Genomic DNA, 14,246 nt, shown 5'->3' with positions numbered 1-14,246 from the left:
ATTTATGAAAAGGCTGTTCTCATCTATGTCAAATGTAGTTTTAAATTTCTCTTACTACAGTGTGATAAAATGAATGAAGAAAATAATATTCCCTTGTATCCGAGCACCAGAATACTAATCTATTATGTGTCCTCTCTCTCTCTCTCTCTGTTCCTCCAGCTGCCCTGGAAGTCCCTGACGAGTATTATTGAGTATTACTACATGTGGAAGACCACAGACAGATATGTTCAGCAGGTAAATACACTTCAATTAAACAGCAGGGATCTGAAGGGTATTTTTAGATCTATAAGAGTTTGAATTTTGTAATTTTTACTGTTACATCAGTCATGGTCGTCTTTGTTTAAATCTCAGTTACTGACCTTTTTGTTCAGGTGTTTTCCAGTTTGTCCTGATGTTCATCTGAGTTACAGTTTAGTCATACATCTGTGGTTTGTTACAGGAAAAAACTGCCGTTTTTTTTTTTTCCTTATAAAATGGGACAAATGTCTGTCCTGATCAGAAATGCTCTTGTATTTAGTTTAGATTTATCAAACCCATATGAGGCTTGAACTCTGTTCTTTAAAGCTTTTTTAGTTTCTATTTTCCAGGTTTTGTCTTTGAAGCTAACCTCTCTTATCACACCCTCCTCTCTCCTCTGTCTCTGCTCCAGAAACGATTAAAAGCCGCCGAGGCAGAGAGCAAGTTGAAGCAGGTCTACATCCCGAACTAGTGAGTACCTCTGTGTGAAATATTGGATCTGAATCAATTCAGCAGAGACCATTTTTGCAGCTTCTTTAATGTGAATACACTGAGAAATCTCTGGAGAATTAACATTAAACATCTGCTGCTTTAATTAAAACACAAACGTTGCTTTCTTTGTCATGACAGCTCTCAGTTCAGTATCTGTGATTGCTGTCTCACGCAGCGGACTGATGAATGTTAACCATTCTCTATGGCCTGTGTTCTATTTGCTGCTCTGATTCCTCTGCAGTAACAAGCCAAACCCCAACCAGCTGAGTAACAATGTAAAACCAGCTCTGGTGAATGGAGCGGCGGGTGCAATGGTCCCGGGAGTCCCGGGAGCTCCGGGCTCAGGGCAGACCCCTGGCCTGGGCAGAGCCTGTGAGAGCTGCTACAGTAAGTCTTTCTTATGTGTACCACTGCTGCAATGTCACCATAAATCCTGCAGTTTCTTAACAATCTGTTTGGATTAACCTGGTTCACATGATTTCAGTCTTTCCTAACTGTACGTGGTGAAACTCTAATTATTGATCCAGCACTCAGAACAGTAACTCTATTATGAATGTTGTTTAAATAATCATTTTCAACTTTGAAGAACAAAAGAATATAACAAAGACCTGGAGAAATAGCAGAGAATTGATCATATTTTTGCTTAAATATATACAGGTGCATCTAAAGACGAGTAGAGTATTTTTTTGGGTATATCTATGAATATATGGAAGTTTAACTTTCTGGAGGAAAAAATTAAAATTTTCATGATATTCACATTTTTTTAGATGTACCTGTATATTACTTCAAACTCAACAAAAGAAAATTTCTCCTCTTCAATGCACTGAGGCACCATAACACCTTGTGTTATTCTATTTCCTTTCAGAAATGAGTTCCTACTGTTGCACTTTCGATGAAAAATGAGCTAGTTTATTATGTGAGGAATGGCAAAGACGCCCATCTGTCCATTCTTGTGAACACAATATCTCGAGAATAGTTTGAGGGATTTTCTTTAAAAGTCTCCTCTGCCTCAAGGAAGAAATGGTTGGATTTAGTGGGTCCAAGGTCAGAGTTCAAGGTCATTAAGCTCCATTTTGATCCCTTGCTTGTGAATGCAATATTTAAAAAAGGCCTTGGAGGAATTTTGCACAAACATCCACTCTTACCCAAGAAAAAACTGATGAGGTTTTGGAGGTCAGAGTCAGTAGGCCTCATGTTAATGCCTTTACTGGGGAATGCAATAACTCAAGAACACTTTGCAGAAACATCCGCTCTGACTCAAGATTTAACTGAATTCATTTTGAAGGTCGAAGTTAAAAAACCTCTTGCCTTTTGCTGGCCAGCAAAGGAGGCATACAACCACCTGGTAGTTCTAGTTTCCCTGACATCTCCAGGAATTAACTTATTATCATGGAAATGTTGGCGCTGTTATCTAAGATGACAAGATAAATGAGTCAAGATCTTGATAAGCAGTTGAACATTTGTTATCACAGGAAAATGTAAAATAAATAAATGGCTGTATGTCCACTTGGAGCTTCCATATGAAAAATCTGAATTTCTAAGCACTGTAAAGTTGATACTGTTGATGTGACGATGTGGTGTTATTAAAGGTTTGTTTACATCTTTACTTGTAAACGCAGGAGCCTAACATCTTCTGGTAAACATGAAGTCATGGTACATTGAAGGTGATGAAATAAAGATTATTGCGTCAATATTTGCAACTTCAGTTAAATATTAGATAGCAGGGAAACTTATTCATTTACAAGCTTTATATTCGCTTCAATTTATCATTTAGACTCCAGGAAGAGTCCTTCTTATGACCTCATTAGAGTCTCTGATGTTACTGATAATTTACAGAAACATTTAAATCTTATATTCTTTTTTATTTTGCTCTTTAAACTACTGATAAACATTTATTTGAATTTTTAATTAGAATTTTTGGGGTTTCGGGAGCACAAAGGAGCAAATGAAGAGGGAAAGATGTGAACTCTTCAGACTTGAAGTTGTTAATGTGATGATGGATGCTGTTAAAGGCTTGTTTACATCTTTACTTTTTAGGAGTTAATACATAAAGTATGTTTGTATACTGAAAGTACTGCACTTTTCAAACCAAATATTCCTACAACTGAATTTAGAACTGACTTTAATTTTCATGATTTCACTCCAAACTCTCTCCTGTATTTTTCATTATTATTTCCTCTCAGTTAAAACAAAGAAAAAGATGAACATCTGACATCGTCTTTAAACCAGCGACAGACTGACTGTTCTCTGTGTGTGACACACTTTAGAGAGACGGAGATCAGGAGCCTGCAGCAGAGTATTGTCTGTTATTTTAGTGGTTGTAGTTACTTCACTGATGAATGATTAAAGGTTGGACTCACATGCTCTCCATCTAATGTTCATGATTTTTAAACAGCTAACTCAGGCCTTAGTGAATATGTCTCTGTGTTGTTCTGTCCTCACTGCCCTTTGTCATTGTGTGTTCTCATGTTTGTCTGTGCAGCCAGCAGCTCTTACCAGTGGTACTCATGGGGTCCCCCCAACATGCAGTGTCGGCTGTGTGCTTCATGCTGGACCTACTGGAAGAAGTACGGAGGGCTGAAGATGCCCACGAGGCTGGATGGAGAGAGGCCCGGACCCAACCGCAACAACATGGTACTAACTTACACGTGCTTCAATTCTTGTGGGTTTATTGCTCTGCAGACAAAAGCCTCACTGTTAGTCCAGAGCTGTACTCTATTCTTAAAGGAACAGAGAAATTTAACTCTTCTGCTGCTCATGCAACTTTAATTCCTGGTTCTGTGTATTATTTCTACAAGAAGTCTCCAGCTTTGAAAAGTCAAAAAAAAATGTGCAGATATTTTTGCAAGCATTTCAAACAGATGCAGTAACACCACCATCACCTTTAGAACACTCTTAATAGCTTCTTAATCTGAACGTCGTCCACTCAGATTTATTCCGTAAAAAGTGCTGCAGTTTTTCATTTCATGTCTCTGTCTCTATCTAAGGCTGAAAAATAAAGATTTTTTTTTTTTTTATCAGTTTTATCATGTTTGTCCTGGAGGGCTCAGCTTTTCTTACATAGAAGGGCTCCAAGGAAAGAGGCTGAATTACTATTGTAGATTAATGCTTGTCCTGTGGGTCAATAAACATGAATGTGTATTCACCTGTTAATACAATGGTTCCCGGAGGGATGGGGTGTGGGGTGAGACCCTAAAAGGGGGTCGCTGAATGCTTTAAAGTAATTAAAAGTGGTATATTCAATCCATTACTGTAAAAAAATACCCTCGAAATGACTTCATTTAAAACTGGAAAAGCACTTGGAGAGCGCAGACCTCTGCCATTAGCCCTATCTCCCAAAAGAAAAGAATCCTTTAAAAAATTCCTGTATCCAGACGGTGATCCGGATCACTTCCAAAATCTAATCAGTTCTTCCTTATGCCATTTCTGACATTTCCTGAAAATTTCATCAAAATCCGTCCATAACTTTTGAGTTATGTTGCTAACAAACAAACTAACTAACAAACAAACCCTGCCGATCACATAACCTCCTTGGCGGAGGTAATCAGACCACAGATATTGAGTGAGATTTGTGCTTAATGAAGGTAATGTGGACAAAAATGCCTTAAAATGTCATTCTGACTTGATGCTTTGTGCAACATCCTATGCTTTAACCACCTCCATACACAGTGGGGGTCCTGGCTTTCTGACACTGTTATTTTTGGGGTCACGGGCTGAAATGTTTGGGAACCCCTGTGTTGATGTACTGTCACACGTGAATCACATATTACTACTATTGGCCAGACTGGTGTTGTATAAATGTAGATATGAATATATATATAGTTCAGCATTGGAGTGAATAGAGAATGTTAAAGCACTCTGCTCTCCTGCATTAGCCAAGCTGGTATGGTTAATGGATGGAGCATTTTAGAAGCATTCCAGGCAGCGCTGTTCTGTTTAGTAATTTAATCCATGTCAGAAATAGAACTACTCCTTTCTTTGTCTTTGCTATCAGCCTGATCATAATAAGCAGACTTAAACGTACACGCTGAGTACCTGACTGTAAATCTGTCCGTTAGAGTCCACACGGCCTCCCCCTGCGGCACAGCGGCAGCCCCAAGTTTGCAGTGAAGACAAGGCAGGCTTTCTACCTGCAGACCACGGGCCTGACGAGGATGGCACGCCGCCTCTGTCAGGACATCATCAGGCCGCGATACCTGGCCAGGCATCCCTACCTCCCTGTCAACACAGCAGCCATAAAGGCAGAATGTACGTACCTTAACATCCAACATGCTTTTGAACAACATAGAGTTGATTTGTTATCATTTTGAGGGCCTTTATACATTTTCTTGTCATTTCCACAGGTGCCCTCCGGTTGCCGGATGGGCCTAAAAAGCCTCTGCCACTGAAACCTGTGGATCGTAAACCTCTGGAGTCTGTGGTTCGGTATCTAGGTGAGACAAAGTCAGTCATAAAGAGCATCCCTAATATCTGAGTTTTTATTTTCAGTGAGCTTTAAATGGATTGGAAATTGATATATGGCTCATTTTAGTCCCATAAGTGATTCATGGCTCTTTTGGTCGAGAAAAACTAAATATCACTTCGAATATCTTATAGGTTGTTTTGAATTTTTTGATCATAAACTGACTGTTCTTTAGGGATTATCTTAAAGACTTTGGTTATCCTCTTAACTTTTCCAGTAGCACCACCATCAGGTGGATGTGTGATTAAGAATGAAACATCTCACAAACTTTTGGAAAGAAAGGTTTGTTTTTAGGTCCAGACCTTCATGGTCTTCTTAGGATGAATGATGGTTGTCCCCTCACAGCATGTTTCCTCTTCCACTATTCTCGGGGCAATCTTTAAAGCATCATAATGCAGGATTGAGAATTTTTAGCCCAGCTGTTTCAGTAGCAGATTACTCTTTCTTTAATGCTTTGTACAAGTTTGTGATTGTCTCTCTTGTGCAGCGACTTCATCTTCTGTGATCAAACAGACACAAACTTCTCGAACAAGTCTGCTCCATCAACACTTTCTTGTCTAAAATCCTGGAATGTGTTATCATCTCTCAAATCTCTCCCATAACAAACTCTACGAGCCATTCAAATATAGCTTCAGTCCCCAACACAGTACAGAAGCAGCCCTCTTAATGTCACCGACGACCTCCTCTTCTTCCACCATAACTCCCCTGACACAAGATGTCTCCCGGTGCTTGGTCCCCTCCTATTCATTATACACTTGCTCCCTCTCAGTCATATTATCTGCCACCATGGTCTCCATTTTCATTGTTGCCGACAGTTCAGCTCTACATTTCCATCCCCTCCATCACCACAGACACACGCTCCAAACCTGGATGAACCCTTTCCTCCCCAGTAAATGGCAATAAACCAGAAGTCATTGGCCCCAAATCCCTCACCAAATCCATCCCTAACCTCACCTTCCACACTGATTATTCTGCCCTATCTCCCTCCCTCACATCTGGAATCTTGGCATCATCTTTGACTTCACCTCTCCTTTGCTTAGCACCTCACCCAACTTACTAAAACCACCTCCTTTCACCTTGAAAACATGATATCCAGACTAGATTACTGCAGTATCCTATATGGCATATCTTCCAAAGTCCTCAATAAACTCTAATACGTTCAGAACTCTACAGCATGCCTCCCCACCTACACCCACTCTCATGACCATATCACTCCTAACCGTCCCATATTGCATGCATCCAGTTCAAAATCTTTCTCCTAACTCAAAAAGCCATCCCCATCATACTCCCTCCTGTCACCCCCATTATTCTAACACAAACGTCCTGAAATGCCAGCGCCTGTATGCAGGAAGAATACTATTATGTCACATTTCCATTGTATAGTTAATGTCTTTGAGAGTTCATATCTTATGTTGGGTCATTTGAGTCTTCAAAGAGTAATTCTTGATACCTTAAAATAATTAAAATCTTTGGTTTATCATAAGCATGTGTTTCAAATATGGTTGAAAATATTCTGTCATTTATGAAAACTTAATTCCTTCTTGTCCTTCAATTACTCTGCTTATCTCAAACAGAGGGCTTTCAATCCTCTCTCTCTTTCTAACTCTCTCTCTCTCTGTCCTCTCTTTCACCCTCAGAAGCACATCCCCGTCCAGCCAAACCCGACCCTCCGGTTCGTGGAGCGTCCATCTCGACAGGCAGCCTGACGCCCATAAAGTCATCCCCCATCCTCAACAATGGCTCCCCCACCATCCTGGGCAAACGCACGTATGAGCAGCACAATGGACTGGATGGTGAGTAGAGGGACGGAGCTGTGTGCTTTCTGAGAAGTGTTTCACTCATTTTCAACTCTGTTTATTCAGTCAGCGTTGCCTCTATCCACATGAGCCTTTTCCTTTTATTTTATTCTTTGACAGATAACTGTTAAAGAATATTAGAAACCATTATTCTCCCTGCTGGAGCTGAAAATGAGCACGATATTAGATCTCAAAAGGGTTTATGTTTCAGGTGAAATCTGATAATTATGATCACCTAATTACTTGGATCTGATTTTTATGAGGGAAAATGGTAGGAGTTAAGGCCGCTAACTGCCTTTTTGCTTTTGGGTGATGTGTAAATTTGCCTCTGATGGCAGATTTTCAGATTTTTGACATGACTTGAGTGAAGTGGAGCCATCAGCCTCACTGCTAATTCCCATATAGCCCGTCTGTGTAGATTTCTGCACACCTCAGAGCAAATAGCATGCTTTCTTGTGGAAATTAGGCAGTATGGATGTTAAATACCCTTAAACCTTTCCCAAATAGTCCTGCTGAATACTTACTATCGGACTTTGTCCCTGCTCTGGCACAGAGCCAGGCAGCTGAACCTAAAGGTCTCCATAAGTTCAGGGGGCAGGCTAAATGCTGGAGTGCTTGTCTAGTTTTCACTTAAACCAGGTGCAGCAGAAACAAACTTCTTACCTGGGTATGGTAAGGTATGTTTTAATCCATATTTCACCTGTTTTTAGTCCTGGATAATTAAAAGAAGCAGATTGTGGCTGTCTCTCTCTAAGCAGTAACAGTGTAATTCCTCATGTCTGTTAGCGTCATGATGCTTAAGTTTAGTAATGTATCCAATGATAGACACGGTCTATTCTTGTTAAGTCAGTCACAATAAAAGCCTCCAATTCTAAACATCTTCAAAGACTTTTATCTTGAAGAGCAACTTCAGTGTGTTTTTAGCAGCAACTTGACAAAAAATCATCTCATAAACAGGAGAGTGACTTAACTCAACATAGCTCATAAAGTGAGATATAAGGAATACCTGGCAAGTTAAATACAAGATGAGAAAATCAAACTGAGGCTTTTGAGCTCTAAGCTGTCTGTCATGACATAAATGTGATTGTTTCTCTGGTAGCTGACACAGAGAGCCTGACAGGTCCAGCAGAGCAGACAGGTGATTCCTCCATTCAGGTTGTAGCATTTTTAAATATCTGACAGGATCGTATTTCTCCTGAGTGGGCGTGGCTTCAGCTCAATCAACCGACACACCCACACCATCCTAGAGCAGATTTTACTGCCTTATTTGTCAAGATTTTTAAGCTTTATTATATAAACCTAGAGATGTTTTTCATGACAGAAATTAGACCTGCAGAGTTCATAACACAGCGACCTGTCATACAACAAACCCAAATCCAGATTTATAATCACTTTACAGGGTCTTTAAAAAGAGCTTAATAAAATGTTTTCAAAATGAACTGAAATTAGTTTTAGGTTTATTTCACTGGTTTTTAGCAGCTTTTTATTCCATTTTAAATGCTTATTTTGATGACTTTATTTGTTCAACCAAAAACGTGCTGTAACACACAGATGGTGTAACTTTTAATTTCTTTGCTTGGCATTGATGGATTTAGTATTTAAGTATGATGTAAAGGGGAATCTGAGCTCTTAAGACTCTTGATGGCTACACCACAGCTAAGATCCACTGCCGCAGGGTTAGGAGTTTGTGTGGGGCTCTTATTTTTTTGGGTTACGTCCCACTTTCCCCACTCCCCTGTGAAATGAGAGAGGGGAAGAGACAGAGTGAGAGATCAAGACAAGGAAGACTGAGAGAGAGAGAGGAGTCGGATCAGCCTCGCTGCTTTAGCTGGAGGCTACAGTCTATGTTGTCATGGTAACAGTGGAGAGGAAGAGGAGGAGGAGGGCTTGGTAAGTGTATCCTGAGGGAGAGCATCTTCAGTGGTCTGTGAGCCCACCGCAGGCCTGGGCTGGGATAACACACCAGGAAGATCCAGACTGGAGTGTTGGGGATGACACTTAATAAAAGGGTGGAATATTCTATCAGAGACCTCACTGTGACCTGATAAAGCTCCTCAAGAACTCTTTCGAGGCCGTTATTCAATCACGTAAGGACCAAAGATGTGAGCATAGTTCACTTTGGTCAGATACAGAATTACTGTTTGAACAGCTGTGCTGCCAGTTTAACCAGAGGACTTTTGGGTAATGTTGTTTAAAAAGGAATGATGCTCTGATACTGAAATTCTCTTTCCTGTTGACCATTGTTTATCCTCATACACACATTGTGTAACAAAATCCTGTCATTTTCACTTCCTTTTCCAGCATCAATACAATTGAATATACAGCACGAGTTAGCCAAACTTTAATAACCTCAGAGCAGGGCTGGATGAGGAGGATCAAAGATTATTTCTGGATACTTTGTAGCTAAATGGTATTACACACTGTACTAAACATTTTCTTTTTTCTATAAAGAAAAATGATTGTCATAGAATAACAAACTTTAAGATTCTACATCCCCAATTCCAAAAAAGTTTGGGCACTGTGCAAAATTTAAAATAAAAACAGAAGTTCATTTAGGAGCACTCTCATCAAACATTTCACCATTTTATTGGGGAGAAGGTCTAACGATGCTCCCTGGGTTAGTCAGCAGCATGTTTTAACTAGGGATGCACGATATTATCGGTCTGGTATCGGTATCGGCAGATATTAGCTAAAAAAGGCAAATATCGGTATTGGCAGATATCAAATTTTCTGCCGATATTTGCATCCGATATTTTGCCTGTGTATTTTAGCATACATTGACTGTAAATTTTGTCTATACAAATAAATTAATGGAGTTTTAGGCTGAACCAACAGATCTATGGCAGTTGAGGTCTTTTTCTTTATTTATCCTCATTCTTTAAACTGTTTTTTAGTGTTTTTTAATGACTAAAGTTTGTCTCCTTGGTCATCTTCAAACATTAAAGTGTGTCCAAAAGGACTGAAATTTCTTCTCCAAAAAGCATAATTAAATATCGGTATCAATATCGGTATTGGCTAAAATGAATCTGTAAATATCGGCATATCAGATATCGGCAAAAATCCAATATCGTGCATCCCTAGTTTTAAAGGGATACTTCAATATTTTGGCAAATTCGTCCATTGCCATTTAGTCTTAGTAATAGGCTCGTTACCTTTAGTTGTCAGTGCAAGCTATTTTTAGATCAGCGCTGCCGAGTTCGGACCTGCTGTGCCTACTCAATGTAAGCAGACGGTATTCTGGCTTTCCCTCATCAAACTCATCAAATACACAATCCAGCAACTCCAAAACGCTCTCGTGGACAAGTTGTGACCTGCACATTCACCACGCTATGAAATAATAGCGAACCTATTACTAAGACTATAGGAATTATGGCAATGGGTGAATTTGCCAAAATGTTGTAGTATCCCTTTAACTTTCCAGGGAGCGCATGGCTACAAAAGTTCAAAAGCAAGTAGGCTAATACATAGCAATATGAATCTGAATCTGAGGGTGCAACAAGCTTTATGCTATAAAGGAGGAGGCTGAGGTGGCGGAGGTGAAGCTTTGCCAGCAGCAGCAGCGTGGTCCATCAGCATTAAAGCAAGCAGGGATTGAAAGAAAGAGCTGTGATGGGCTATGGGAGTGGGAGCTGGGAGGCGATAATTGGGATCAGCTGAATGCCGTATGACTGCAGTGTCCTGTATAAACTAACGCTGAGCTTCATTCAGTTATTGTCAAATCTCGTAAACCCATATTCACAACAGAAAATAGCGTTGATGTGAAATGCATTTTTACTTTTCACCACTGATATGGGATTGGTAGGACCTAATAAGTTTGAAAGCTCTGCCTCGATCTTGACACACAAATACCCCCCCATTAAATAAATAAGAAACATTTTTAAAAAATAGTAAATTTCTCAATGAAAATTTAAAATCATATTTCTAGAGGATCTGATAAAGTATCTTGAAATGTCTTCAAATATGTCTTTAAAACTGTATCGTAAAGAATATTCATTTTAATGAAATACTCCCAAAAAAAACCCATGTGAAATCTCAAATCATATTTCAGTAAAATTTCTCATGAAATCCCCCAAAATGTGCAAATACATTTCCCCCCCAAAAAATCCATGAAAATGATGGGAAATTCTCCTAAACATCCAGAAAAATTCACTGAAATTTCCATGAAGATTCTTGAACATTTCAATGGACCCCCTCACCAGTTCCCAACCAAATTGATATAAAATTACAAATGAAGTTCCCATATTTCCATCAAAATGTCAGAATTTTTCCAAATTAATTCCCCCAAACATACAAACAAATACCTTTTTTCATGAAAGTGCTAAGGACCAGCTCCCCATTAAATTTATCTAATCCTTCAGATAATACTTTAAGATTTTAAATCAGATTTCAGATTTTTTTTTTTAATCAGATCCCCAATAATTACTTAAACATTTCCAGAATTTTCATGAAGATGCCTGAAAATTTCAGAGCAAATTCTCCCAACATTCAAACAAATTTTCCAAAATCCAACAAAAATGCCCCCAAAAATCCAAAGCAGAAAATCCCCCAAACTTCCAGTGAAACTCTTCAAAATATAAAAACATATACCCAAATTTCTATGAAAATACTTGAAGAATTCCAAGCTAATTCTTCCAACATTTCAAGCAAAGTACTTAAACTTCAAAGAACACTCTGGAGAATCACCACAAAAATTGGAACAGCAGAAATGATGATCGAGCCAAAATGTAACAGCCTCTTATGTACATGCAGAGCCTAGGAGGAAACGACTCTGTTTACAACGACAAACAACTTTTTTCACCACTTAAACATTAACTTTGATATTTTATTGTGTTTTTTCTTAATGGACTGACATTTAAAGGCATAGTTCAACAGTTTGGTACTCTGAGTCTTGTTTGTTTTGTGAAGACTTCCATCATGTCAGCTTTAGAACTGAAGGATTTGGTTTGCCTAGTTGAAAGAATCCTGGCAGGAAAAAGTCTTCGGTATATAACATGTTGTGCTTATTTTGTTGGTACTTACTATAACGAATACAAACAGTGTTTACAGATCAGTCCTGTGTCTGAAAGATAAACTTTAACTGGAACTGTAGGTCCTGACTTCTGTTATTTGTCAGTTTACCTTCACTCTTTTATTTTGGAGTATTTCGTGAGAACTTATAGTACCTCCCTGTTCACTCATTTCTGATAATTAAAGATATATGAAAAAAAACTCAAGGCTACAAACATTAGAGTGTTAGCTAGATATACAGAGCCTGTCATCTGTTGAGCTGTGGGAAAATAGTGAATATTAAAAGGATTTACTTTATCCAGACCTGATGGGGTTGTAGTCACAAGGCAAAAATGGTTTATTCATGTTTATTCTGCAGCTTTGCTTGATGACTCAGTACTTGCCACCAGGGGGCAGAAGACATTTACTGTTCACATGATCACCAGTGGAGTGATGACTGAATAAGCAGCATCATTTGTCCTCTTCTCCTCTGCAGGCTCTAAATCCAAAGGCCTGACTGCACAGTGGGACATCATGGCCAAACGGATGAGTGATGCCAGTCGGCCCTCGGTCTCCCTGCAGGACGAGGTACATGAGCTGGACTGAGCGCTGCATGGGGACGACCTTTGGGACAAATCCCAGTGAGGTGAGGGACATGGTAGAGATGGTTACTGAGGGTTTTTATCCCTCACCTTTACTTGATTTCTATTTCTGTGCTGAAATATATTCTTATATTCTTATGCAGGGCCTGGCTGTTGAATAGTGGGTTAAAGGTCACAACAAAACTGGATTACTCTGATTATTGAGTACAAATTATTGATGGGTTATTAGGATTTAACTGCACACTGAGAGAAAGAGTAATTGTTTACACAGCCGTCTGTTCTGTGTCTGTCTGTCTGCAGCAGACAGGATCATGAAATGGAAAGGCGTTTCCAGAGAACCATAGCCGAGGGCAGCTGAGGGAGGAAGAAACTGAGAGGAGATGACAGCATGGCCACCTTTCTTCAGTCAGTACGGGTCTGTCACAGCACTGAAGACCATGATAATCGATGAGTTTGGCTGTGGTCAATCAGAAGATGAGCCTGACTGTACAGGACTGTGTTTATTACTTACATTTTCTGGTTATAACTGTCATTGTAATTATTGTTATTGTTATTATAATTTTTTTTTTTACCAAGTATAACTCAGCTTATTGTTTGTCAGTCAAACGATGGAACTTGTGAAGTTTCATGAAAATGCTTGCAGAGCCCTGAGGAAGGGTAGAAGGACTGTAACATAAGCCACTTGCATCTTCTCTGTTTGTTTCTGTTTGTTAAAAAGTTAAATCCAACGAGGAGACGCACTTTGATTTCAGCAACACCAATTAACTCCTCGTCTTTTGTTTCGATGAATTTGAATGCTTTATGGGAAAATCTTCAGTTTTGTGAGCCGGCCCTGCTCTCGGGCCAGAGAGGTTTAACTTATTAAGAAAGACTTGCTGTTTTTTCTACCTTTTTCACAAGTAATGCATCAATGCTTAGATAATGTAATTAAAAAAGATCATTGATTTTCCCTCTTCTTCGGGTGTCTGTGCACAGAGGTGTCTAAACTCACACAGGTATGCAAATTGATGATATGCAAAAAAAAACAAAAAACAAAAGAAGACGTGATGCTTTTCATTCCAAATTGCTTTCTATGTTTTGTTCCGAAAAAAAAAAAAGATGGTTATTAGATGTTTCAAATGAACAAAAACAGCCATGTTTTGTAAGCAAAGGTTAAAAATAACAACCTAAAAGCAGGATTGTTTTCTGCTTTCCTGAACATTCTGTTGATGTGTTTCTTTATTTTGTGTTCATAAGTAGCTTGTCTTCATTGCATTTAACACCTCAGTCATATAAGTGATAGAAAACCAGATTCAACTGTTGAAATAATATTGATATTTTTATGCACCTTTTAAAGCAGCAATTTACAGTGGCAATCATACATAGATGAAACATTACAGCCTAAAATTGATGGTTAAAAAAATTTGAAGCATTTTAAGAACAATTAAGGTTAAAGAAGATATTTTAACAGTGGTACTAGAACTTGTGGTACCTGAAGCAGAAGGCGTTTTAGCTAAAAGTAAGTGTTTTTGCCCTTAACTAAATCTGAGTTAAGTGAACAAATAAGGGTTATGTTGGTTGGGTTGGTTTGAATCCTAGACCTGAAAGTAAAAAGCTGGGTGAATAGATTAAAAAAATTATCATAATTCAGGAAGTATTTTCTAACTAATGAGAAACTTTGATTTGTTGACC

General features: G+C 38.9%; 1 protein-coding gene across 2 annotated transcripts in view; it reads left to right on the top strand.

Annotated features, from left to right (window-relative positions):
• The window catches only part of mta1 (metastasis associated 1), an 84,517-nt gene extending 70,744 nt beyond the window's left edge, over positions 1-13,773 (top strand). Inside the window, exons 10-18 of one of the 2 annotated variants that reach the window (XM_041813464.1) lie at positions 160-234; positions 650-708; positions 971-1,116; positions 3,212-3,363; positions 4,788-4,977; positions 5,073-5,162; positions 6,829-6,984; positions 12,470-12,619; positions 12,879-13,773. In XM_041813464.1, coding sequence (XP_041669398.1) covers positions 160-234; positions 650-708; positions 971-1,116; positions 3,212-3,363; positions 4,788-4,977; positions 5,073-5,162; positions 6,829-6,984; positions 12,470-12,579 — 978 coding nt within the window. In that variant the 3' untranslated portion in view covers positions 12,580-12,619; positions 12,879-13,773. Of the gene's footprint in view, positions 1-159; positions 235-649; positions 709-970; positions 1,117-3,211; positions 3,364-4,787; positions 4,978-5,072; positions 5,163-6,828; positions 6,985-12,469; positions 12,620-12,875 lie in introns of both variants that reach the window. The other variant, XM_041813463.1, reaches the window with a different exon arrangement.
• Positions 13,774-14,246: the final 473 nt, after the last annotated feature.

This window comes from Cheilinus undulatus, linkage group 18, assembly GCF_018320785.1.
Source record: "Cheilinus undulatus linkage group 18, ASM1832078v1, whole genome shotgun sequence".
Classification (NCBI taxonomy): domain Eukaryota; kingdom Metazoa; phylum Chordata; class Actinopteri; order Labriformes; family Labridae; genus Cheilinus; species Cheilinus undulatus.
Note: the sequence above shows the minus strand (reverse complement) of the source record. Positions and strands in the feature narration are given on the sequence as shown.